The 27,697-nt window shown below is 41.1% G+C and overlaps 1 protein-coding gene across 2 annotated transcripts in view; it reads right to left on the reverse strand.

The window, feature by feature from the left end:
- The window catches only part of map3k13 (mitogen-activated protein kinase kinase kinase 13), a 35,457-nt gene that overhangs the window by 4,010 nt on the left and 3,750 nt on the right, over nucleotides 1-27,697 (reverse strand). Inside the window, exons 2-14 of one of the 2 annotated variants that reach the window (XM_079357464.1) lie at nucleotides 20,390-20,467; nucleotides 6,822-7,528; nucleotides 5,340-5,523; nucleotides 5,047-5,238; nucleotides 4,077-4,235; nucleotides 3,689-3,847; nucleotides 3,012-3,120; nucleotides 2,730-2,839; nucleotides 2,448-2,564; nucleotides 1,812-1,955; nucleotides 877-1,627; nucleotides 705-775; nucleotides 233-524 (exon numbers count right to left, since the gene is read on the reverse strand). In XM_079357464.1, the coding sequence (XP_079213590.1) occupies nucleotides 233-524; nucleotides 705-775; nucleotides 877-1,627; nucleotides 1,812-1,955; nucleotides 2,448-2,564; nucleotides 2,730-2,839; nucleotides 3,012-3,120; nucleotides 3,689-3,847; nucleotides 4,077-4,235; nucleotides 5,047-5,238; nucleotides 5,340-5,523; nucleotides 6,822-7,461 (2,928 nt within the window). In that variant the 5' untranslated portion in view covers nucleotides 7,462-7,528; nucleotides 20,390-20,467. Of the gene's footprint in view, nucleotides 1-232; nucleotides 525-704; nucleotides 776-876; nucleotides 1,628-1,811; nucleotides 1,956-2,447; nucleotides 2,565-2,729; nucleotides 2,840-3,011; nucleotides 3,121-3,688; nucleotides 3,848-4,076; nucleotides 4,236-5,046; nucleotides 5,239-5,339; nucleotides 5,524-6,821; nucleotides 7,529-17,029; nucleotides 17,406-20,389; nucleotides 20,468-27,697 lie in introns of those variants that run through there. The other variant, XM_079357465.1, reaches the window with a different exon arrangement.

The following is a 27,697-nucleotide window of genomic DNA, read 5'->3' on the forward strand; positions in this document are numbered from 1 at the left end:
GAGTTTAGACTTTTCTCACCAATGAGAATTTGCTGCTGCAGGAGTGCTATTTGAGGAGATGTCAATAAGACATTTGAAATAAACGTAAACGTTTTTCAGATATTTCATGGTGGACTAAATGGAGAAGGTGACACTTAGCTCTGACACAATATATCAGCGCTAGTCTGATGCGTGTCTAACAATGAAAATACCTAGCCAACATGATAGCACTGCTAATATCCACTATGCTGACCTCATAGCTGTGTTCGTCAGAGCATAGCTTTCCCAGTGAGATCTGGGTCTTCACCCTTCGGACGGCACACTCCTTGTCAGACAGGCCGTCTGACTGGGTGGAGATGTCGATGGGGATGTCCGGTGTGTGAGACAGCAGCTCATCCAGGTGCTCCTCCTGGCTGGCGCTCAGCCTCTCCAGGGGTCCACTGTGGGAATGGTCGCTGGTGTTACCTTCTTCACCGTCGGACACAGACAGGTTTTCTGAACTAAAGGTGGAGTAGGACTGAAAGCTGCTCATACAGCGATGAGGTCTTTGAGGAAGAAAAAAGGTACTTTTAGACACATTTGCATTTGATTCCTAATGACTGGTTATACTAATATAATATACAGTACATGGTTAAAATAAGAAGAGTGTTATTTTCTTATGTTGAACAACACAATATGATAGCATTAGATCAAGGTGGAACATTTTATGATCAACTGTGCTTTACCTCTGTCTTCTTGGAAACTCCACTTCACTATCTACCTCCCCCTCCTCCTCTTCAGATGACTCATCGCCACCCTGCAAGAGAGACAATCGCAGCTGTTACTACATCAGTTTCAGTTTTGTAGCACAAACACTCACTACAGGGTCAGTCATGAGAGGACTCCAGCTGTGCTCACCTTCCTGAGAGGTCTGAAGATGCGAGGCAGTGCAGTGGGGAGGGTGTGTGTGTGTTTGGATGCATCATGTTCCTGCGCCTCAGTCTTTTTTGTGGCCTCGCTGTCTGTAGTTTGGTCTTTGCAAGGAGCCCCTAAAAAGGACTGGGCGCTTTCCTGGGTGTTGAGCAGTGAGTAGTGAGGTAACTCTGGGTGGTTTGATACTGGAGGGGTCTCCTGACAGTGAAGGCATCCAGGGAAGGGGTGAGCCTGACAGCAGGGACACAGAGAACCTGCACCAGCACCTGGGACATGGTTGGAGCTGGTGGATGAAGTCCTCTGTCGCGTGTCTGCGTCCACCGCCGTGGATATGAGGTCAGGGCTGGATTCAGAAACGCGACGCTGCAGGTGGTCTGTCTGAGGGCTGCGGAGGGCAGCCGCAGGACCAAAGTAGCGTAGGTTATTGGCACAGTTGACGACGGCCTCTTCGCGGCCCTTTAAGGGGAGGAGGGTCCCCTCAGGTAGTGTGTGGTGGTGGTGATGGTGGAACTGTTGCTCCTGAAGAGACTGGGTGTCCTCTTGGCCACCGGCTATGGACTTTAACAGCCCAGGGAACTCACTGTGGCTTCCTTTGCTGTTGGCGCGGCGGTGGCGAGGCTTGCTTCTGTATCGGGCTTTGCCGGGAGGCGTGGAGACTTTCGGGCTTGCTGATAGAGGCGATGGGGAGGGAAGAGAGTCGACACTGGGGATACCATCAGAACGAAGCAAGTCTGGCCTGAAAGAAATGAATTCGGCAACATTAATGTTATGCAACATGAATTATTCAATAATAAAAAAAAGGTTGATTGTATGAGCTTTGTCACTTTAAATGTATGTTAATATCATCAATGCAAATCTGCAAATGATAATGGATGTGTAGCATTAGAAACAAATTGGTTCTTCTTTTTGATGCTACAGACCTTTTAGCGGACGGCATCCCCGGCTTGTGGGAAATGCTTCCCTTCTTCTTGATAAGCTTCTCCACAGCGTTGGACCTGACGATGGGTCGGACCAGGTGCCGCTTATATGTCCCGGGATATTTCTTCTCCACTGCTTGCTCTCTCCTGTTAAGTGACATAATAAGTTTAGGGTTTTCATGACAGTTAAAACAATTGTCTTTTTTTTTTTTTGTTCATTTTAGGTATCATACAGTAATTAGAGACGGTACACAGTAACATTTCATAAGATGAGGCCGAGGAATGTGCTACAAATAAGCCACAAAAAGATGTGTTTTATTTCTCATTCTCAAGCAAAATCAAATACATTTCAAAGAAGATTTTGTCGGAATATGTAAAAAAAAAAAAAAAAAAAAGTCTGACAGTTGTTTGTGATGCAACTCAAAATGCCTTATTGTTCTAGTGAATACAAAACCAAACACTAACTACTGTCTCTTCTTACTATAACATCCGTGATCTCCCCAGTAACTGTAATAATTTAAAAATAAATATAACATCACTGGAAATTCCTCACTGAAGGAAGTAAGTAGTGGGAGACCAAATGATAAAGAAATCGTAGTGAAGCTGACCAGTGAATATTGTGATAAAATGTTTACATACTTCATTAGTTCTTTCTCCCGGACCTCCAGCTGCAGCATGATGGCGCTGAGCTCCATGTAGAGATTGTTTGCTCGTTCTAGTTTCCTCTCATAGTGCTCCCGGATGTCCAGAGCATGCCTAAAAGTGTGCAGAAAAGCAGGAAATGATTACTCTTTGACATCAAAACATAGGAGAAACTATGGATATGTCGAGAGAGCCTGATCAGCAGACAAAAGGTTCACTTTTGCTTTCTTTTCCTGCAAAGTGCTCACTCTTTCTATCTGACTCTCATTTATTACACACCTCAGTTCATCCCTCCGACGCCGGATGAGCTCCTCGTCCAGCCTGTGGATACAGGTGCCTTCACTCTTGATCTTCTCGAAATGTTTCTTCACCTCCTCTCTCCATTCTGACTGTAATTTGGATGAACAGTCAATATCACATTAAATGTTGATTCTCAGGACTGTAACTAAAATAACATTATCATCTAGAACACGTATAAGAAGTCTAGAGCTAAAACGGGCAATAATTTAGGCAGAAGCAGCATGTACAGTCCGGAGACTGATTTGTAGTAACAGTTCAAACCTGAGACTTGAAGTAGGTCTCCTGCGGAGCTCCCAAGACATCAGCAGAGGCAATGTCGAGATGTAGTAGAATCTGACGAAATGAAGGCCTATTCCTAGGTTTGCCTTGCCTGTCAAAAGATCAGCAAAACCAGCAGAAGGAAGGGAGAGCAGATGTGATTAAAAATCTAATAAACAATGAGAAAAAAAAAATCCATCCATCTATCTATGTGGTGCATGGTTAGCATTTTGTTTGTTAAGACAGAAATCTATTGTTTGTTTGTCCACTCAGATCCTTTATTTTATCATGCCTATAAACCCCTCTATACCAGCCCTGCACAGAACAGGCTGTTTCTTTGCCTGTAGCTTTTAATGCAACTGAGCTGTGTCTGACCTTTCCCCTCTCTGGAATAGGATTGCAAGGCAGACTCAGAGGGCAGAACAAACACCTAGCTTTGGGAGGGGTTACTTCCCTTTGTGATGCCATTAAGGGAAAATCTTCAAAAGGACTGTTTGAAAACATATTTTCTGAAAAGTGGAGCAGGCAAAAGAGAGGATGGACTATTTTCATGATTAAGGAGTCTGAGTGTTAGAACACCATGTTAAAGTGTATTTAGCATAATAAGTGACCTTTAATACAGACGCCGACCTCAAACTATTTGAACACCAACTGAGACTATGATGTTTAATCACACCCACCATGTTTGCTTCATGAGGATTTTAAAGCCATCGGGGCAGGTGGAGGGAACAGGAAGGTGGAGACTGTTGCTGCCAACACCCCAAATAATGGCAGAGGAATCCACGTCTTTGTAGGGAATCTCTCCAGTCAGAAGCTCCCATAACACAACACCAAAAGACCTGCAGAGCACAAGGAGAGTGAGTCAGGTCTGTAAATGGTAACAATATACAGAATCAATTTAAAGTAGTAGATTTTTGGAGACTGGACCACTTAAACAGTATTTCAATTGCGCAACTTTTTGTCATGTTCAAGCTTGAATCATCATAATCTGCATATTAACACCTTTACTATTGATTTCTTAGAATATAATATATTATTGTACATTTGCACAACAATTTTAGCACTCACCATATATCTACTTTTTCGGATACAGGCTCATTTCTTATCACTTCTGGGGCCATCCAGGCCACCGTACCAGCAAATGACATCTTTGTACTTTTGTCACTGAGCTCTTTGGATGTTCCAAAGTCAGAGATTTTCACAGTGTCGTTGTGGGTGACCAAAACACTAAAACACACAGAAAACAAACACACTTGTTAAGACTTTAAAAACCTTTCATATTAGAGGATAGCAGTGTCAGACTGACATTAAAACAGGTCAAGTGACTTAAGTTAAACAATCCCAACGATTTTTTTTTTAGAGAAAGTCCTTCATTCTGGAAGAGGAATGGGTTTTTCTTCTAATTTGGCAATTTTTTAATCTGTGTTCAAAAGACTCAGCTTTGTCAGAAGCATTTCTGCATCTGAATCACTCCATTAGCTAAATGAGTCTGACCTTTCTTGCACATTCAGCCAGCTATCATTCTGCTGACTAATACAGTGTTCAGCACTGCTGCAGCATGATAATATTGATTAGAGGAACAGGGCTACAGTGTGCGCAGGATGGGGCCGGATGAGCAGCATGAGGCGGGACACTGTGTCTTACTCGTAGATTACAGAGGCAAACTTTTTTATCAATTCTGAGAATGGCCTTTAAGTTAATGTCAGACAAGCCACAGCTGAAAGGAGAAATTGTTTTTGTCGCTTTGGGCTAACAAATACTGAACAAGGCTGCTAAGCGCTTCTCGTGAGATTAACAGATCAGCTGATGGATAACTTTGACAACACAAACAAACATACTGTACTCTTTTGTAGATCTGGGGAAAAATCTATTTTACTGTTATTCATACTGGAGATATTTCACAAAATAAGACACAGAGGAAATAAACCTAGTTGTTAGTAAGGCTTCTGCTCAGAGTAAAAAAACAAAACAAATACATAAATATATATAAATGAAGTCCGTTTTCTCTTAATATAGCAAGAAAAGAGAGAATATTCACTTGGGAGATTTGAGGTCCCTGTGGATGATTTTGTGAAGGTGTAGGTAGTTCATGCCGCTGGCGATGCCTGAGGCCCAGTCCACCAGCAGCCTTGGGGTCACCTTCCTCCCCGCTCTCAACACCTCATACAGCTGGCCCTGAGCGCAGTACTCCATGATGATGCAGTAACAAGGTGCCTGCGTGCACACACCCCTAAAGTGGACAAAACACAGGAATGACATTTGTAGAGCCTCCAGCTAGAAAACATGACACTGCATTTGTTTACACACAAGCGCAGGTTGCTGCAGACTTACTTAAAGCTGATGATATTTGGATGTTTGAGTTTTCGCAGGGGTTTAATGTCCGTCTCCTTCTGTTCGCGCACCTTCTTGATGGCCACCTCCTCAGAGCGGAACTTTCCCAAGAAGACGGCTCCCTGTGCACCGCTGCCGAGCCACTGCAGCTCTGAAATCTCCTCGAATGGAACCTCCCACATGTCTGGAAACAAGTCAATCATATTTTTAAACAGAAGCCTATTAAGTATTGTGCCTTTAGAGGTATACAACATTTGTTTTTCACTCGATGCTGTCATAATTTCTCGTTGAAATGAAGGGAAACATATTGTGTAGATTGATTACACTTATCTTGTTGGTATGATAATGTGAGGCTGTAAGAAACTGCTAGATAGCTTAGCGGAGCAAAAAGATTAGATCACGGGTGAACAGCTGGAACAACAAAGATCAAACTACCAACACCTGTAAATCTCACATATCACATATTATTAACTTGTTTATTTCTGTCCTTAATTCAAAACAAAGTCTAATGGAAATAATCTGTCTTTTTAAAAGGGGTTATGCATTGGATTACTCCTTAGCTAGGTGCGATTACTCACATTGATGACAAATCCAAGATGTGAAACAAATAAAGGAAGATTTGTTCCTTTAAAAGGTTGTGTCATAACAAAAACATTTTCACAGTTATATTACTGAACAGATGCCATGTACTAGGTGAGTCACCTGTAAACTTTCATAAAAAGGCACATCTATGTCGACATATGTAGATAACATTTGTCAAACTGAGAATCCTTGTTTAGTATTACAGCATTACTGTTAAAAATGTCTCACAAGTTGTGTAAATAGTGAGTTATTTGTTACCCACTTTTGTGTTTAGGTTTTGAAAACAACAAAGACTAGAGAGGATGCCACTGAAGTCTCCATCCCTTTACGTTTGAACATTAGCTGGCCGGGCCTCGTTCTGTCTAACCTCCACTATCGTGTAGCCTCTGTGTGCAGCCTGCACAGGCAGCCCTGCAGCAAGGTGAGTCTACCTAAACCACGACCTCAATTCAAAGTGACAGCAGTACAGTTTCACCCACAACAGCAATATTGTGAAGCTGGGGATGGCTATTTAATTAAAGGCAGGGTAGGTAATTTTCTCCCGATACACTTTCGAAGATTTTGGATGAAATTGTCTTTAGGTCCTGACAGCAATTAATAATGCATGTGCTCTGAAAAAGAAATAAAAAAAGTCATCTGGAGCAGTTGTAAACACGTAAAAACTTTGACCAATGTCGGCACTCTGTACACGTTTTACAAACCAATCGAGCCTCTCTATCCCATGCATGCACGAGCCCACACTCAAAACAATCTGAAATCTGCTTCTCGACCAATGCATGTAAGTGAGGGGCGGGGCTTTTGAGTAAGCACAGAGGGGAGGGGGTTAGAGCATACGGAGAACAGAGAGGATGCTACCCTGCCTTTAAGCTGGTCCACTACATTAGGTGAAACGAGACTAACCTTGCTGTTGCAGCTTGTATTCTGTCGAGTATGTCTTCCCGATGATGTTCCAGACGGGCCGCAGACAGCCAAACAGCCCCTCTAAGAAGCCGCCCGAACCAGGACCTGCTCTTTGGAAGTGCAGCTTGATGTCATCAGGGTGGTGTGGGTGGTTCTGCCTCCCCTCACAACTGTGATCCATGGGACAGTCTCCTTCTCCCGTCTGCTCCTCCATGCCACTCCCACAGCCGTGCTCACATGAGGCCGGTGACACAGCCTCCTCATGGTCCTGCTCCTGCAGCTGAAGCACGCTGTTGTCAAAGTGTCCGCCCTCGCTCCTTGTAGAATCCACACTCAAAGCTATGTTGGGGGGACTTATACCCCCCAGCATTGAGTCCTCATCCTGAATTGGCGTCTGTAGAGTCTGCGGGGGAACAGGCAGGTGTGTGGGCGGGGCCAAGTCTGTGATAATCTGAGGAGGTAGGTTCAATGGAGGTGCCGGAGGAGGCTGAGGTTGGGAGTTGGGCAAGTTTGTTTTTTTCATTCCGTCCCCAACCACAGTGAGTTTGAGCTCCTCCTTGAGTTTGCCCACCAGTAGACTGGGGCAGGAAGTCCACGAGAGCACCTCCGGGGAGCTACCCATGTTGTCGTGCATGTGCATGGGCTGTCCAGCGAGGATGAATCGAGTGCTTCCTAACACGAGTGTTCGTCTAAACGCTGAAATTCACCTGCAGAATGTGGAGACAGAAAAAACAAGAAAGAAAGACATGTTAGCTAAAAGCATAGAGTAAATGAAAAATATAATGCAAATTGAAATAAAAAAAAAAGGTAGAGTTAAGACCTATTCAGATGATTGTAGACACCTCTGACACAACATAAACATCATTTGAACTTTTGCAGAGGTGCAATATCACACCCACAAAGAATGCAATCCTCTCAATTCCTCTCTGAGCTGTGGGATTTCAAGAGCTTACATTAATGATGACTTTTTTTCAACTACGGAGAGAAATCACAACAGGATGGGGAGGGTCGGAAATCTGTTTAAATGAAGGCATACTGTCAGAGACAGTTGTTGTACGAACAACGCTGCAGAATAATTCTTTAACCCCTTTTCGACCGGACACCATGAACTATGGTCTTTTTCAGGAACTACGCGCGTTTCCACCAGATCTATAAGGGTAATAATGTAGTTCTGGGGTAGAAGTTTACCCCTAAAAAAAGCTGCTACCTGCTAGGGGTTATGTACTTTCTGAAGGTCCATGGCTCTGATTGGTCAGAGTGTTAGATCACACTCTACAATTATAAAAATGTAAAAAATATATGTTATAGACAAAGAAAGACTTTAAGTACAAATAAACTAAACTGAAAATAAATAGAAAAGCAAGCAAGAGAAGAGTCGGATGTTCGATCTTGATTTAAAACATTTATAGTGTTTTAATCTCTTCAACTTGTTTAGTTTTACTTTAAGTGTATTTTAAGTAATTCATCAAGATAAAAACTACTTGATTTGACTTCTGCAAAAATAATTTACATTGATGTTTGTGAAAAATAATGATTGACTTGTATACTTTTGCTTTCTTTATTCTCCATTTTTATAAAAAAAAATCTAGCATACTAACTTTGGTGACTGAAAATCTTTTTTCAGAAATACAATATCAAAATGTTCCCTACACAGAACTTCTGTATTCACAATTTTAAAAAATCAGATGTTCTACAGTTGAAATGTCATAACAAAAAAATTCAATCAATTCTTAATTAATTAAGGCATTTGCAAAGCCATACAGCCTCATTTGCATAAACTTCCCAGAACTTCAGGCAGCGGTGGAAACGCAGAGTCATGTGCCACGGGAACCTTTTAATTCCTTCAAAAGAAGTCCCTGAACCTTTAGTTCTGTGGGCTTTCGGTCAAAACGGCTTTTGACATTTCTGGGAAACAGTTGGACTAATCAGACAAAGACACACAAACACACACACAGGCTTTACAGTGTTCTATGTGAAGCATAAACAGCATAGCTACGGTTAAAGCTCTTTCCATTTATTAGGAGAGGAGAGAGCAAAACATCTGGCACACTCAGCCCACTCTCACTGCTTATCTAGCGACTGACCTCAGGACCACAGCAAAGGAAGTGGTCAAGACACGGCTTGGCAAAGGAGGGGGACACAACACACCTTGCCTAAAAGTCAAAATTTGATGCACAGTCTGTGGCTAAAGCAACAAGAAAATGTGTTTGGTTACTCCTGCATATGAAAACCTGAGAAATGTAGATATTACCATTTAAAAAAAAATCGACATAAGCACATCACTTCACTGTAAAAAAGAAAAAAAAGAAAAGAAAAGAAAAGCACTGTCAACCACACCTGGGGCACTAGTCCTAGTATAGTAGTATAGGATGAGACATCTTAAAGAAAGAACTTGGATTAACAGGGATTATATTGTCTAAACTCAACATCCTTCTACTTTCACTTCTGAGCTATCAATAGCATCACAGAATCTCTGTCAACAAATACAGCTTACTAAAGTCTTATCAAGGGACCAAAGAATGGACTTGGACACAAAAGACAGTAAGCTTCTAATGGCTGTTTGTGTGTTTTAAAATTATCTCTAATGAACAACATTCCCCAAAAACGTTATGCTTCATATTAAAGACGTATTTAAGAAAACTACCTCATTTGTCCTGATTGTAAAATCCACTTATTCGGTTTCCATTTTGAAAAAAATAAGCTTCATAAGTTTCCCCTCCTCCCTTCATGTCACTGTCCCTGATAGAGTATTGGTGTGCAATGCTGCCAGTCCGAGTTTTTCGACTCGACCACTGGGAGATGCCAGATTCAGAAGTGTTCAAATCCTGCACATAGAGGCTCTAATTTGTTGCGACTGTGAAGTTCACTGTGTTTTCAGATGGTCATTTATCAAGTCTGGCTGTACTTGTTTACCAATCTTTGCAAAAAGCGCCATAAGCAGTGAATGAATTGCTTTGTAAAAGACACTTGATTTCCTCCTCTGTAAGCCCATGGGGACATGGCCTTAGAAATCCAATCAAGTTTGAGGGGGCATTAGAAAAGCGGGACTGACAGACAGAGTAAGGGAGATATTGAGAAGCTGTAAAGTGTGTGCAGTCGGGAACAAAAGATCAAAGTCCAGGAGGGAGGAGACAGCGTGAGCAGGCTTTGGTTACGTGGAAGTTTCCTGAAGGCGAGAGGGCAGCTGGGAGGTCCAACTGAAACACACGTTGTCTATGTTGCACTCTGCTTGAACATTGGCATGAGCATACAGCTTTTCCTGTTGGCATCGGTCAAAGTACAATAAAGCTGTGACCCCTCTGATGTAGATAGTGTTACTGCTGAAGCTACATAACAAACCATGCCTGATACTTCTAATCAAAAATCAGCATCATTGTCAAACTAACGAGTATCAGAAGAAAAGTAAAAATCTTGCATTATTTCTGTTCAGCTGAGCTTGTGACACAAAAAAGAAAATCCGGAAAAAGCTGTCTGAAATCCTTTGTTCACCCAAAAGCACCAGAGAAACCCTGAGCTTTGTTATGAAACTTTCTTAATTTTATTTTAGATATATTTTTGTTATGCCTTTATTAGATAGGACAGTGCAGAGTAGGAAATGGCCGCCACCTTACTGCGAGACCATCTGCGACCATCTGCGCCCCATGACATTTTTTTTTTTACCAATTTAATGCCATAAAAATGAACCTTAAATAAACTAAAATGCATTAATGCCGTAAACGTTTTGTTGGAGAACACAGATTGGTCATGTTCCTAGCTTTGACATACCATAAAACACCATTCTGAACTAGCAATGCATTGTGGTCTTTGTAGTAGTTTGCCATCTTAACATTCTTGTTGCTTCAGTTGCTAGCGACTGCCATATAGCACAACTGTTGGTCATATTACAAATCCACAGACAGAATGCCAAACATAAAAACATCTCTGTGGTTATTTAGTACAAGTGAAGCTTGGAATTTGATATTGCTTTATATAACAGTACAAACAACATTTATATACATTTTCTAACTTTAATCATCATCAATTTTCTGTTCTACAACTTGATAAGAACATAAGAAAGCCACACTTTTACCTGCTAGTTTGTCTATGTCAAAACAGCTACTTTGTCTTATCCAAATGTATCCATTTATAAAGCAACCAGTGAAACCAGAGTCTGTTGACATTTTCCTTGGAGGCCTGTGTGATGGATTATTCCAGGTAAAGTGTATTCAGAACACCTGATGCTGCAGAGTGATAAATGTAGTTATAAGCTACAGTGGTGATGTACTTAATACCAATGCTCATAAAGGACTCTTCAAAGGGTGCAAATTATCTCTTGCATGAAAAATATCAACTCACGTTTTGTTATGAGAAGAAAAAATAATTAGATTTCAGGGTGGAAAAGTGAATTATATGTGCTGGGTGCAATGAACGGTGTCATACACACTAATAACTGATAGAACAGATCAAGTCAGAGGCATTTCAAAAGACCCATTTTGGTATCTGAAGATTTCTTGAAGCTTTTTTGATACCTGCTAATAAAACAAAGAACAGAGAAGACGAGGGCGAATACAAAGTTCCTGACGGGTCTCAAACCAGATATGAGTGTGATGGTCTGCGTCCTAACCCTTAGTCCACATAGATGCTGCATATATGTTACATACTGTATCTGCTGAGGGAGTAACCTGAGCGCTGTGAGAGTGTAGTGGCTGCCAGAAGCTCATCTATAATGCAGGCCTGTCTCTAAGCAGGTTGCTGAGAGTGCAGGGGAAGGAGAGAATACTCTCTCAGGTATCCAATAAATCCGTCCCGTCCACAGCCGAGACAATTGAGCTGTTCGTGAAGAGGCCCGAGCTGTAATTCCATCCCATGGGCAAATGGCAGAGCTGGGCTCCTGACGTGGGTCAAGGTGGTTGGATGTGGTAAACTGGACAAATACACGCACTTGTAAAAAAACAATACATCACGCACAGTAGCCACAATATACCAGGCCAAAAAAAGCACAATTAACTCAACTTAAGATGAACTACTGAGCGCGATTTGACAGACATCTGACATCATTTGACAACATCTTAACTATTTAAACTCTCATCGACCAATTTCTTTCCAAACAAGATCGAGTCTGACACCAAGAGCAGAAAACGGACCTCTTGCTCTCACCCCTTAATCTCTAATGGAAGATCTCTATGGACATAGACTCCAATGAATAATGTCTGTGCTGCATTAAGAAGGGCTCTGGGTTTCATTTACTGTCCTTTATTTACAGCACTATCTGAAAGTGACCTTAATTACGCAAAAGGACCCACTGATGTAACAAAAAAAGAAAGATAAGTTACATGTTTTGGATGGAGTGGACGTTGCCTGAGGGAATGAAGTCAGATACACGGTAGAGAGAGAGAGAGAGAGAGAGAGAGAGAGAGAGAGAGAGAGAGAGAGAGCGAGAGAGAGCGAGAGAGAGCGAGAGAGAGCGAGAGAGAGAGAGAGAGAGAGAGAGAGAAATGATCAGGGGCTGATCCTTTAATCCCTCTACAGGCCTCTAGAAACAAGCTTGTACAAACACAGCCCCCATTCAGCCCTCCCCCTTCAATATACCCCTCCATACACATCCTTTCACAAGCCATGGCTCTCGAAAAGAAAAACGAACGCCAACGTTCAATAGCACAGTGAATCATCGTTAGTCACTCTTGAGTACATAAACACTTCAAAATAAGGAGCAGGCCGGGTAAAGTTCTGAACAACTGTACCACACTTATATGAGTGTGTGTGTGTGTGTGTGTGTGTGTGTGTGTGTGTGTGTGTGTGTGTGTGTGTGTGTGTGTGTGTGTGTGTACGCAGCAGCTGCTGTTGGAGGGGGATTGGAGTTTACACGTGTGGGTACACACACACACACACACACACACACACACAAACACAAGCCCAGGGCGTGTCTGGCAGGATCCAATAATCCCACTACTCCCAGCAATCCACTGGGGACAGGGGGTTTCTGTGCCACTCAGCAAAAGCCAATATAGTTGTTTAGATTGTGTTTCAGTGCTTTCACTCTGAACTTCCACAACCACAACATATTAACGTAGCATCAGACAGACTGCTTACATACAGTATTTTCACACTGCATTAAAGCTAAGATGTCAGCAGCAGCAGAAGAAGCAGCAGTGTGATCTGTGTCTTCATCACTCTGCTCCTCATTAAGGGAAGTCGTGCTGGGCCCCACAAGGGGACCCCCCCCCCCCCCTTCAGGTGACAGCTGGGCCAACAACAAAGACCCAAATTAGACCCTTTCGCACCTCATCATTCACACGTTACCATGTCAACACAGCATCCATCCTGGCCTTCTGCTGCCAGTCACACTCGTATACAACACTTAACTTGCTTTTCTGTACCCACTGAGCTCTTCATAAAGTAAGAACAGACAGTGTCTCCTATTGTTACAGTATTGTAATCAGAAGAAAGAGAACTATGTTTCTTAAACCCAAATAAGATGGACAAAATCTCAGCTTGACGAGCTGCCACACATTCTACACGTTTACAGCCCCTTTTCTATAAGAATATCCAACTTTATTATCATTTTGAAAGCAGAGGCAAACAGTAGCACATGATTGTAGCACAGTGAGCCAGGGTCAAACCTTTCAGAGACGCTCTGCAGTTCTGACAGACTGGTCTGCTCCATCGCCTCATTGCTTGAGGGAAAGAGAAATAAGACAAATGCCTGACCCAGACTTTCTCCATCCCTCTTGAACTCCTTTACTTGAAACAAGTGGAGCAAAAACAGGAACTGGAAGGTACCTCAAAAAAAAAGAAAAAAAAAAGGGACAGATTCCTCGAAAAGCAGCTTGGACAAATACATGAGTGTTTTATCATCTGTGGGTCAGAAGTCTTTGTGCTCAATAACACGTTACTGTCTGTGACTTCGGGTCACATTGGAACTCTGTTATCTGTACTTGTTTCTTTAGTCAAAGCAGACTCTGAACCTTCATGGCTAGGAATATCAATGTGAGTCAGCAACGTTACAAAACACAACTCTCTGCTCATGGATTCCCCTCTTGTCACTGAATTAATATCTTGCTATGTGAACATGTGACATGGAGACCTCAGAAATGTGACTCAGTCCAGGCCTGATTTAATTTGTCAGGATGTGGGCTAATGTCTAAATCATCTTTCCTGAGCTATCATGGCTTTGAGTCCTGCCAGAGGGGGGATTGTTAAGTCAACTGAAGGTGGGTGAAAGTAATAATCTGCAGTCAGTTCGGGCCTGGCGATGGAGGGAGAAAATAAACAAATTCTGGCACAGCGTTCAGGCGTCTGCTGATGTATGGGCTGATCTATTTCCTGTAATCACTCTCTCCTCATATTCAGATTCCCCCTGTGATTCACCTGGACTCACCTGCAACTATGAACAAAAAACATGTTTTTTTAATCCAGATACTTATGCCAAGGATTAAGATAAAATAATCCTTTATTCATCTCACGAGCGGAGACATTTACATTTGTATTGATGCCAATGCAATAAAGAATATACAATCTCTCAGATGAAACTGATTCATTTTGGTTGTTAAATTATTTAAGGCTTGATCTGAAAGGCAACTGGACATGGTTGGTTTTCAACCAAATCTAGTAGCCTTTAAGGTTCAAGACTTGAATTATTGTGACCTGGATAGATTTGTTTTCAGATCTTGTTATATCTCGGGGTATGATATACTTATAAGCAAAGACAAAAAATGTCAAGACAAAAACATTAATAATTAAGTTATTCTCTACTGAACTAAAACAAAAAGATTATACATTCCAGCATTACGGAAAGGAGAGAGCAAGGGATTTTTTAAGAGGCTTGTAAATGACGGTATGGGAGCATTTATAGACTGACATGTGCAAATACATATTAGGAGCATTTGTAATACTTCAAATCACAAGTGGAACATCTGTACTTTCTCTTGATTTTCCAGAGACAAGGAGGAGAGGACATAGATGAATGAAACTGCCACAGATTGATTGGATGATGAAAGTGTTAAAAAAAAAAAAAAGCTTTCCCATTACTCCTCTTCCTCTTCAGTGCAAAACAAATCAAAGTCTCATAGTGTGGTTTCCTAGCTCTCCATTCAGTGCAACAAATCAAAGTCATGCTTTGACATCCAAGCTAAACAAAGTTTGTTTTCTTTTTTTTTTTAACATGGATGTGTTTCATTAGCACCCTGAACACACTCACAAATATAACTTTTGCCTCAAATAGCCTCAGCCAGTACCAGCCAGAGATGAGAAAATATAAAACTGAAGAAAACAGTGTGCGCAGTCGACACGTCACATGTTCTCCCTCCAGCTTCCTTTTCATAGCCTCTCTCTTACTGAGGCTGCAAGCCAGTGCTGCAACCAGGACACGCCGCCTCCTAAAATCTGCAACTATCACGCACACTCTGCTCTGGAAAGCTTGCAGGGCTACAAAAATGTGCCTTTTCAGTCAAGCCGAGTCTTTGTCCACACTGATACATAACGCTAAAGCTTTGGAGAGCGCCGTTTATGAACTCTAACCAGATTCATCCGGATAGATGACGAAAGCAAACAGACAGAGAAGGGACGGAGAGGCCAAGGAGACAGTGAGGCGAGAGAGAGGCTCAAAGAAAGAAGTGGAAGAAGAAAAGAAGATTAGAGAGAAAAAGACGTGGTGTATTTTGTGGCTTGAAACAGAAAAGAGAAGAAAGGGGAGAGATAAATGGAAAAAGAAACAGACAAAAGGGAGATGAAAAACTGCTTTTTTCTGCTGCTGCTGCTGTTGCGACTGCTTGCGGCGTAATATTGTACCCACCACGCTCCAATGGGAAAGACTCCCAGAGCGACAACAAAGGACACAAGAGGAGCCGGCTCCATGTGAACTGGGCCTGTCTGCCCTGCACGGCCAGGAGAAAGTAGCACAGACACACATTTAGACACAGACTCAGACACACACACACACACACACACACACACACACACACACACACACACACACACACACACACACACACACACACACTCCACACTGCTCACCAGAGCAGCTGCTGCCACAACAATCCCCCTTGTGCTCTTTTAATAGGGACGGTCAGCCTGTTCCGCCAACAACAAGGAGCGGAGAGAGAGACAGACAAAAAAGTGTCACAACAGACCAACACACATATTGCGAGAGCCTGGCTGCGACTGACACCATTTTCATGGAGGCAGTATGAAAAATACACAAAGCTTAAAAGAGATTTTTTTTAAAAATGGAGTATGTGGGTTTAATACGAGGAAGTGGGTTTAGAAGAACATTTTCTTTTTAAATGTCTAAAGACACTCAGCACAGCGAGAAAATCAATACACACTAGTGCTTCTATTAGCTGTTGGGTTCATTATATCCCAGCTTGAAACTCATCTATGTCTTTACATACTGAGCCCCAAAAAGAGTCAGAGTCACTCTAGAAATAAGAAATACAAGTGGTAAACTCCTCATGGATATCCATGGATGGATGGAGCTCTCCCCTCCTCCTATCCTCCAAAGCCCGTCTGCCGGCTACTCATCCAGCGCAGTTACATAAACATGCTTAGCAGCAGAGGACAGAGGTGGACACACAGAGAGAGAGAGAGAGAGAGAGAGAGAGAGAGAGAGAGAGAGAGAGAGAGAGAGAGAGAGAGAGAGAGAGAGAGCTTTACTGCTGCAGCCAAATGGATAAGGAGATGGATGGAGATGCAAAGTGGGAGGAATAAGTCAAGGATGCTAAAGCAGGCAGGTGCACAAAGGGAGAGTTAAGCAAATATAACAAAAGGAAAATGTAAGCGTTATAGTGACATAACGCGGCTGTGCGTGATACACGCGAGCCCAACAAAAGTCTTCCATCTCTGACAGCTTCCACTTAAAAAGCCTTTGAGGATGATTCGGCTGTTACTTCACAAGGTGAGGACAGTTTTTGTTGGTCTTTATCTACAACTTAACCTGTCCTTCAGAGGGAACTGCAAGTACAAGTACTGCATCAAAAAAAAAAAAAAAAAAACAGCAGCAGCATCACCGCTGAGCCTAAAATAGCTTCTGCACGCACCTACGCACAACAGCTCGACACACGCACTCCTGTAACTGCACTGCTACTGAGCAAACACAGCTGATTCAAAAAACACACAACAATGCCTTTGACTACACTGACAAAAAAATGACAAAGTCAAACATACAAGATTAATATGTAAAAGTACATTTATATCAGATGCACTGACAGACAGAGCATCACCAGATTACTCACAGCAGATAGAGCTCGGATACATGGTCCCCTCTCAGATCTGAGGCAGGGATGAAGGGATAAAAAAAGGGAAAAAGCTGCCAGGGAAAAAGGGGCTGAGCTGGCAGTGAGGATGGAGAAAAACAGTAAGAGAAGCAGAGGGAGACAGAGGCAGGAGGATGACAGACATTCCTCTAACTCCTGCAGCACCTGGGCCGTGAGTGGGTGGCTTTCAGCGTCATCGAGTCGCTGAAGACCCGCTCACGTCACACTTTTCATGAATGGAGCCGTCTGACGCAGAGAGGACAAGGAGGAGGGGAGGGGAGGAGGGGTGGGGACTTCTGCACAGACTCACAGAGGAGGAGTAAATAGAGATGAAGAGGAGAAGAGAAGATAGGGAGGAAAAAAAACGAATGAGGAGGGGGGGAGGATGTATTTCAAAGCAGCACCAGCTGGGAACAGCAGGTTCGGCTGCGGTGGCGTCTCTGTAAGTAGGACAGACCGTTTCTGCACAAGAGAAAATCCCTCTGTACAAAATCAGCAAGCACGTCTCTGCATTTCAATGATATCACATCCCACATACTGCACAACTGCATCACAGCATATAATGCTAGACTAGCATATAACAAATGCTCCTTTTTCTTAAACACAAAGGTGACATCCCTCCTTTTCTTTCTAAAGCCTAAAATAATGACTTTATTGTCACAGACAACACAGAAATGCACCAAAGAAGATACAATCAGATCTTTATGGAGAGCTCTTTGGTAATAATGATAAAATCACATTTATGGCTTTTCTATAAAACACTACCAAAGAATTTATAATCCGCAGATAAGAACTTTTGTTTCATTTTACATGAAGCACACAATTTTTGTGAACATTCTTTTAACATACTGTAGATGATGTACAATCTGCCACAAGGTTGGGTGGGTGCCTTACAGGTTACTAGCTCCAACTAATTTGATAGATGTGAATCATAAGATTGTGATTAATGACCTACATTTGCACCACAGGGTCTTCAAGCTCTGCACAACTTATTCTGTAAGTATTCTTTAGCAAACATACAGAAGATATTATCCAATGTTCTGTGGAGATAAAACAAAAACACACTAAATACTTTTTTTAAAAACTGCTGTTTTGCTTTAAGTCTCATAGGATACAGTACAATTAAATGGCATATAGAACCACCAGAAAGGAGTCTATTGATAAGAAAGTTCCCTAATTCAAGACTTAGGGCTAACAGTGAAAGAGAAACTAAAGGTCAAAGCCAGAATATCAGAAAAAAAGGGTTCTTTTCTCTCTTCAAAAGGTCATGTCATGCCTCTCAGGAGCCCTCGTACTCTAGCTGTGTGTTCATTTCGTTTCTTTTCCTTTTTTTTAATCATACAGGAAAGATTGACATTTAATTGGAAAGACTAAACAGCAACACAGACAATCAGGGGTTTAATATGACCTTGTTATAAACGGTTTCTGTTTAGTGCGGTAAGTGCAAATCTGCTTTCTTAACATTAACAGTGAAGTGATTCATTTTCAACCAGTCTTATAGACAAAGAAGATCAGAGGTAAGTTTGACATCGGGATTTGGGTAAAAAAAAAAGTATAGTGTATTCAGCATATATAATAAACAATTAGAGTATTTACACACATCTGGGACATTGTTTATATTATAAGTGTAAGGGACCCAGGACGCTACCCTGAGGAACGCCTATATAACAGGTATAGAGAGAGATGAGTCATGTTATATAGATATGAAGAGATCAACATTCCCACAGAGGAAGAGAATTGAAATAAACTAAAAATGGCTTGAATTTCCCTCGGGATCAATAAAGTATCTATCTATCTATCTATCTATCTATCTATCTATCTATCTATCTATCTATCTATCTATCTATCTATCTATCTATCTATCTATCTATCTATCTATCTTCAGTAATGGGACCTTTATTGATTGAGGAAGGATGTTTTTAGTGAATAATAATAACGCAGACAAGATTGATCACATGAAATTGACACTATATGGGAGGTAGCTGAGCAAGTTTATCTTCAAGATGGTTTCTTTGCTGATTTAAGAGATTTTTAAATCATTTTAAAAGTGCTGGGAGAATGGATATTAGTCTGAAACAAGAGTTGGATCATCAGATTTAATAATGTGACTGCATTGAGCAGTTTTCCAGATGTAAGGAAAGCCTGATAATGACACTGGTTAGGTAATAAAGAAGATGCAGAAAGCTGTCTGCATGAATCTTGGTTTATGATTTTATGGTTAAATGAATATTTAAACCATAAATATCAGAGGCACGAGAGAGTTTAATGTCTCAGACAGCTCATGCCATGTCATCTCAGAGAAGGAGAACTAATGAGAAGTAGGGAAAAGCACCAATGGAGGACGAGAGGGAGTTTGAAATTGTAAGCTAATTCTACAACAGACAGAAATAAACAATCATTGAAAGTCCTTGCTATCTTTTCAGAGTCACTGACAAGAGTGCCCTGTAGAGAAATTTGACAATTATCAGTTTTCTCTTAGTTTCTACAATACTGACTTTAAGTGTCTGCTAGTTCTCTCTGCGAGTTTTAGATTAATAAGCAGCTTGAAGAATTAGCTCTTCAAATTAAAATTTCTAAATTTGTTTCCTCGCTCTATAAAATGATTTCATTCTCTGGTGTTTTTGATGTCCTATACAATTAAAAACATAACGCCTGCAAAGATTTGTTCAGGGTTTTTTAAATACAGTTCATAGTTCCAATCAATATTACTAATTTCAGCATTTAAGTGGGATAGTTTTGAATTTGATATGTATGTTGAATTTTTACATCTGCAGTCCCTGTAACCGATGGACTGCAGATGTAAACTAGCTCTGAGCTAACTCTGGTGCAATACATCAAATGGCAACATTTATGTTTAATATTGTACATGGTCCTTTTACAAATAAAGTAATAATAATAAAAACAATAACAATTTTAGAAAAAATTTGTCAGGAATGAATTTTTTGGGGTTTAACAATTTTCAAAACTGCATTAACAATTGAGAGATCTAATCGCTGAGACGCTGTGTGAGTAATTTCAGACAGACTATATTTGATGGTTGATTTGTAAAGATAGGGTCAAGGAATGAACTGCGTGTGTTGCTGATTCTGTTAAGCTCCTTAATTCATTGATCAAGACCAAGCTTTCCTGCAGTAGCTTTCAAAGGCTTTGAGGAGCTGTCATTCCACTTCATAGTCACTTTGAGTCAGGTCCAGGATAAAGAGCAACAGCTCCAATTAATAACATATACAGATGATATAAAAACTGGTTCAGACCTAGTTTATGCAATGATGAAAATAAAAGTACTTTATTCAGCTCTTACATTTGTGTGCTTGAGTTTGTGAATGTACACACACTGACCTGTCAGGGGGTTTCTGGGCATCTCAGGGTCTTCTGAGTGTGAATAGGGCTCAGGTTCGACTCTGGCTTGCTTCTCACCTGAAAACAAGCAAACAGATCAGAAATGAATGGAAGTATGAGAAGAGATTGAGAAATGTCATGAATAAATGAGGGGGTCCATGATGCATAATAAGCAGCATTATAAATGTATCACACACAACACATTACCAGGATGACTAAACTAGAGGGAGAAGTTGTGTGTCTGACTGGTTATCTGTGGTTAAATGTTTCCACTGATGGCAGAGATTTAGACTAAAACCTTCAAAAGCGACTGATTGAGAGGGAGGGTCTGCCTGAAAGGAAACGCTCAAGGAACAGATGCTCCACCCCATCCTGTTTTTAAGAGCCCAAACCTCTGGGGAGAATGAAGATGTGGGGGGAGTTATAGTAGGAGTGTAATGATGCACGTAGGCTTGGGGGTTAGGCACATAGGAGCATTATTGTCCAATCTTCATCTCTAAGCCACACCCAAGCAGGGGACAAAGCCAGAGGGGGAGGTTTGGTATCCTGGGGCGAGGCTATGTGGGAGACTTCCAAACCCGGTCTTTAAATGGCGTGAAATGACAGTCAAATGAGTCAAGGCACAGATGGCTGAGGATACTGGCTCTTATGGTACTGACAGGGACTGGTGAGTGTGTTAGCAGATTGTTGGATCTGCTAAAATAACACCTTTTAGATGCAAAAAGCCCAACATTAACATAATGTCATTCATCCTTCTGTGGGTATATGCATTGAAAGAGATATTCTTTCTTTGTCTCCGAAGACACACGCCTGTAAACATGAAGACTTGCACTTGTAAAATCACAGCAGGGGAATTCCCAAAAATACAGCTCGAGTTAAACATTTTCAAAAAGTAAGAGAGGGAGAGTGAGAGAGATTGGCGATACACAGTCGCATGGAATCAAATACTGGACTATTTGTTCAGTGAGATCGTCTAGCGCTGCTCTATAGCCGGAATTCTGAAGGTCAGCAGATCACAAGCCTGTGTGCTCACGTGGAAACAAGCAAAGCCACGTTACATTAAAAAAACACGCCTAACTTAGACTCTTTTCTTCAGCAAAGGCTGCTATGTCCTTCGCCACATCACTTCACAAGGTTTTTTAAAGAATGTGCAGGATGCATCATGAAGGTGTCTTCCACTTTTTTCTAAAGTAGAGAAAAAATGTAGAGAAAAAAATAATTAGATCTTCATCACACACGATCTTATTCCCTTCATTAGTCATTGAGATACAGCTAACAACCATCGACTCAGATTTATCTAAAGTTAGCTGAAGGTTAGCTGGGGCTTCATCTGATTGGCCTACATTATTTGAACACAAGGCTCCAAATGTCACTGAATGTCAGACGCTCATATGCTGAGTAAGAATTCAATACATGTGCACATTAGGTCGTCATATAAGGATTTGTTGGTGTGTTTATTATTACTGTACACATCCTGATGGCAATTACACTTCTCAGCCCTAATGCAAGCTCAAAGACGTGGCCCCTCTCACCATTCAAAGAGTTTTCCATCCAAAAAGATTCAGAAAAAGGCTGACACTGGTGTTCCTTTCTTAGCCCAGCATGGTGACAACATGAAACAGAACTGGAACAAATAGTGAGTGTTGAGACTGTTGTGTGCCTTGTTGTGTTGTTGATCTACATTATTACCATCTAGGCTGACAGCTGACTGCTGTTCAGACTGCTTCTAGTTTCCTGAGGAACGTTGGCCCCCAGTCTGTTGATGTTTGCATTGACTTCTAAATTAGCGTTGATTTGTAAGCTATCTAGCTAATTAATAACGCAGGCATATTCAAAGAGAGCAGAAGAATCATTTTCAAACAAACACAAGTTAAAAACAACAAAAGGAAGTTATAGTTAGACATAGCTACTAGCCAACTAGCTTCAAAGTTTGTTTTAAATTTCTCATTAAAGATAGGTTGCACGTTCTATTTTCCTACTCAAATTCAAACTCATTTAACATTAACCAAAGTTTCAATTTACTTTGGGAGCTGAAATCTGAGATCTTTTCAACACTGAGTACAATTTCCTCAAGTGGAAACAGTCTCTGATGCTCATTAATGAGAATGCCACAAACAAGTAATGCTGTCTTTTCTTCAATAACAAAAACAAAAGATACACTTCTGATGTAAGAAAGAAACTGGAGGTGTTTCTCTTCTTTCTCTTTTGCTTCAAACTTCTGTCCATTTGAAGTGTGCGGGTCCCTGATTGGCTCTGTGACAGGGCACTGCCTGTTATGCAACAGAAAATGGAAGCACTATACTGATGTACACTGATAGAAGACAGCGACATGGTATAACATTCATTATATTTTCGTCATTATTTCAACGCTAAAAAATACAAAACTAAAGGGAAAGAAGAATATATATTTTTACAGAGCGACATTGAATGTCTTGATTTGTCCGACAATTAAAAATTACTTTTTTCACAGAAAAGAAAGTAGATCTGGATCTGGATCTTAGCTTTAAGTCACATTTTACACAATGTGTGTGCCAAAGAACAGTTCAAAGTAATTTTCTCACTGAAATGGCACCATTTAATCTGAGGGTAGCTGATAACTAGTGCCCACTGTGTGCTCTGATATGAACTAAAGCCATCATCAGACAGTGATGACCCTACAAAGTTATATGTTTAAACACACACAAAACTCCTTATTGAAATAATTATGAACTTAAAAAGACAAATAATAGTCTGACCTGGGTGTCTAAGTTTAGCTTTATTCCAGTAGGAAGCCTCCTGTTCAGTCTCCATCACCAATACACAGACGTGATGAACAGCCGGTCAGCGTTCCCTGCCCTCTCCTCTGAGTGCAACAGAGCTGTAAACCACACTGGCCCCGCTCCGTTATACACACTCATTACTATTTCACCAGCAGCGGAACAACTGCACTGACAGCTCCTGTGTCCCCACATTAATAAGAGAAAAAGCAGCTTCGCAGCTTACAGTGGTTTACTTTTACAATCTGACATCGCATGCAACACACACACACACACACACTCACAATCTACAATTACCAACAAATAAATAAGAGTCCATGGATGTCTGCTCAGTCTGAGAGGATGCTGACATGTTCAGTTATGAGACTATCCTGTTGCTTCCGATGACACGATGATAAAGGAGAAAAGCAGGGATTTTTAAATTTGATTTGATTTTTAGGGTTCTCCTAATGAAAACATACAGTGGTAAAACACATAATTATGTATATATATCAATATTAGATTTTTACATATCCATATTCAGCTATGGGAATCTCTTCTTCATGCTCTTCTAAATTGAAGATACATTTTGCTTAATTTGGGGGTCCCCCTGTTGTTTTGTTGTGTTTTTTATAGCCTTTTCACAAGTACCAAAAGTAGGGAAACCAAAGAGCACTCTGAAGGTTTTGGCACTGAAACTGATGTGTTAGCACAGTTAGCACAAACAGCTTGTTAAACCACCTTGCCTTAAAGGGTTTATAGCAAAGTGAAAACTCTGAACTGAGAAAAGATTAAAAACTACAAACTTGTTAATATTGTACATAACTTTAGAAAATGTATTTTTATAATGGAACAGTAAAGGAAGTCTTCTCTTGTTGAGCTGTGATTGAGTCTAAATCAAGCTCAGACTTCATCTCAATTTGACATTGTTATTTACCACCTTAAAAGTACCCTGCTATTCATTTTGACATACAATGTACATATCATGTTTGGGTAACATACAGCAGAAACAACAATGAAACTACAAAGTGAACCAAAAAAGAAGAAGAAGCAAGAAGCTTGCTGACTTTGATGAGCTAGCAAAGATAAGTCATGATTAGCCAAAGCTAATTCTCCAAAACATACTTTTCTCTAGCTTCTTCATTTAAACGACTAGTGGAAAAGCTGAGGAACTGACAAACTTGTGATGTAGTTTGCGTTATGGGATGTACGTAAAATAATATGTGAAATTCTATGATTATTGGTTGAAGCAACAGTTCAAAACTGGTAAATAATGAAAGCAGAGAGAACACCTTTTTATTTATTCTATACAACTAACATAAAGACTGCCCACGTTTAGGAAAAAATATATTCTGAACTGAAAGGTAACATTAAATGTTATTTAGCTTTTGTTGTCGACTCTTACTTTGTCATGTTACTCCTTACTGCCACTGTGGGGCGATATAGATGAGTTTACAGATTTTTTGTGGTAATAACTTTTGTATTTGAAAAATTCTTAATATTGCAGGTATATTTTTTATTCCTTTTCTCAGCAAAGAGTTTTGTGATAAGAAAAATTTTTTTTTTTGGGATCAACTTCCAGCCTATTAAATCACACTGCCCACAGCCAGCTGGTCAGCTGTTAAATTAAAATAACAGTGGTCCCCAGTGTGTCGGCTTCATGCACGAGGACGACATTGTTCGCCTGAGAGATGGAAACAGGCCGGCACAGCTGATTGGTAGCTTTTACAAAGGCTGACATGGATGAGTGAGTCCTGCACACAACAACCCTTGATTCTGAGAGGCAGATAATGCTTGTGAGATTACTGTGCTGAGCCCACCAACAACCCACGGCCTGACCAATCCGCGCTGAGAGGAAATTACATAACAATGATGGTTCAACACTACCGGAGGATTCTGCCTGCACCACTACAATCCATCCTATTTCCTTCTTTATCATCAGTGCAGAGTCGACTGCAAAAGCAGCCGACGCAGAGCCTGGTTGGCTGGGCAGGCCTCCCTCTGAACTGTATGCACCTGATAATCCCGAGCCTGATTTATGGGATTGCGTGCAGAGCTATAATGCAAAACACAAGCAGCTACTCTTAGATAACAGAATGTTATGAAGGCCTTCTTGGTTTAAATTATTATATACAAAAGAGAACTACAGAAGTGGGAGGAAATGAACACACTAACATGTTTAGTCTTGGATCAAAGATATAAGAAGGAGTCTGGGGATGCACTGGTATGCAAGGTTACAGGCAGACAAAGGCGAGAGGAGACAGCAAGGCACAGCATATACTCTATAACACAACAGATCCCAACAGCTCGTTTCTCATGCACCCTGACACATTCTTTTTTATCTGTATAAGAGCTCAACCGATGAACCAACAGAGCCGATAATAGTCAGTGAATTTTCGTACTGAAAAAAAAGTCATCCCCTGGGTTAGTGTTAAAACATTCCTTACCCTACAGCAAAAAAAAAGGATAAAATAGAAAAGTTATGATGAGACTATAAAGGTTAAAGAACATTGTCTGATAAATGTTTTTTTTCAGATCATTTCAATCCTTATTGTTTAAAACTCAAAGATGAGCTTAGCATTTAGAGCTTCATCAATCCATATACGGACATTATGCATTATATGTTATGAGTGACAGTGCATCTTTCCTTGTAATTTATATATATATATATATATATATATATATATATATATATATATATATATATATTACTCACACATCAGTGGATGTATACACACATGCAGCCTGTATGACTTTTGTGCATGTGCTCTGTTTGTTGCTCCTCCACTCGTGTGTGTTAATATGCTCCCCATGAGGCGCTGCAGGCTGTGGTAATTATAGCAGACCCATCACAAGAGATAAGTACATTTAGTCATGTGTAGAAGAATGAACACACGACGGCATACATGCACAAACCCTAGAGCACACACAGCGTCATAACATTGCTCATGCATAGAAAATATTTTCCTTTTTGATCAAACTCTCTTGGAAAAATGGCCTCCTGTGTCGAGGTTGTTTGTGGTGTTTTACCACATTTAACATTTTATGAGGTGTCACACTCTAAATATGAATCTATGACTACAAGGGCTCCTGAGGAGATGCAGGACTAACCCACTTCTCAGCAGAGATCCAGTTCTAAAAACTGGCAGACGAGTTCGTCCAATAAATCCTCTGGCCAACGACCACTTAATCTCCAGCAGAGCCAACCCAAAAGAGGAGCCCAGAAGATGGAGGATGCTTACTTTTTTTAAATCAAGCTGAGTTATCCTTTTTGGGATTTAGCAGTCTGATATGGAAGTGAGGTGTGCCAGGCAGACTCGCGGTGTGACAAGCTGGCCCTGCGTTTGGCGCACAGTAAGCTAAGGATGGTATGTAGGCAGGGCCTGAGGAGCTCAGACAGTGTCATTACAGAAATGTCAGTCAGAAGAGGACCTGATGGAGAGAAAGAGGAGGGGGAGAGAGAGGGCCGAGAGAGAGAGAGAGAGACAGAGGGACGGGGTAAGACATTCATGTTCGCATCATTTCCCCGAGTCGAGTGTTTGTCGTTGTCTTTTTCCGCTCAGCTGCCCTTCAATGTCTGCACGCGACGTTAACGTTCAGCGCAGAGACAGAAATGTGACGGCTATTTTTAAAACAGCTGTTAGCCATGCATTACTGTAGACCCCACACACCTGAGCACAGCATGTTTCATCTATTCAACGTCACTAAAAAGAAGAGCTGGAGTTCAACCAAGACACAAACGACGCAGCTTGATCTAATAATTAAACTGGTTTCAATGTTATTGTGAACGACAACGATTGTCTTTTTTCCAGTATCTCCCAACGTTTTAAAATGGCACAGAGCAGCACAAAAGGGCCTGTTAATGTTTTCAATAAGCCAATGTGACCAGAACTCTAGAACTTTTTTTTTGTCTTGCCAGCAGTCCAACACATTGATACATCCATACGCTGCCAACAAAGCAGCAGGAGCAACTTGGGGATAAGTGTCTTGCTCAAGGACACTTTGTACATGTGGCTTTAGGAGCTGGGAATAAAACCCCCGACCTTCTGATTGAAAAACAACCAACTCCATCAAATGAGCCACAACCGCCCAATACAGATCCTGAATTTTAAACTATATCAGGATTAGCTTTTGCTCTGTTACAATGGCCGCAGACAGAAAACATTGAGAGAACTCTGACCGCGACGTGTGGACAAAACGTCTTAATCACTCAGAGCAATATATATCGTGCCAAAGAACTTCAGTTAATAGATACTTGCATTTTTAGATTTGAAAATACATAAATCAGAAAAAATAAATGCTGATTTCTCAGCGTTGATTCAATCTGTGATGAGCCAATGTCGGTCATATACTGACAGGAAACAAACTCACATACACACTGTAACACACACATGGACAGTGAAGTCAAGACAACACAAGAGAAGAGAAGAATTGAACTAAAGGTGGGGTGATGAACTGCTGGTTTGTTTGTTGGGGAGTTTTTGATGTAAGAAGCAACAATCTTCACATGTTAGATATCACAACAGCTCAGAGGGCAATGCAGTCCTTCACTGTGTCCACACCATCAATGTTT

This window comes from Symphodus melops, assembly GCF_947650265.1.
Source record: "Symphodus melops genome assembly, chromosome: 12".
Classification (NCBI taxonomy): Eukaryota; Metazoa; Chordata; class Actinopteri; order Labriformes; family Labridae; genus Symphodus; species Symphodus melops.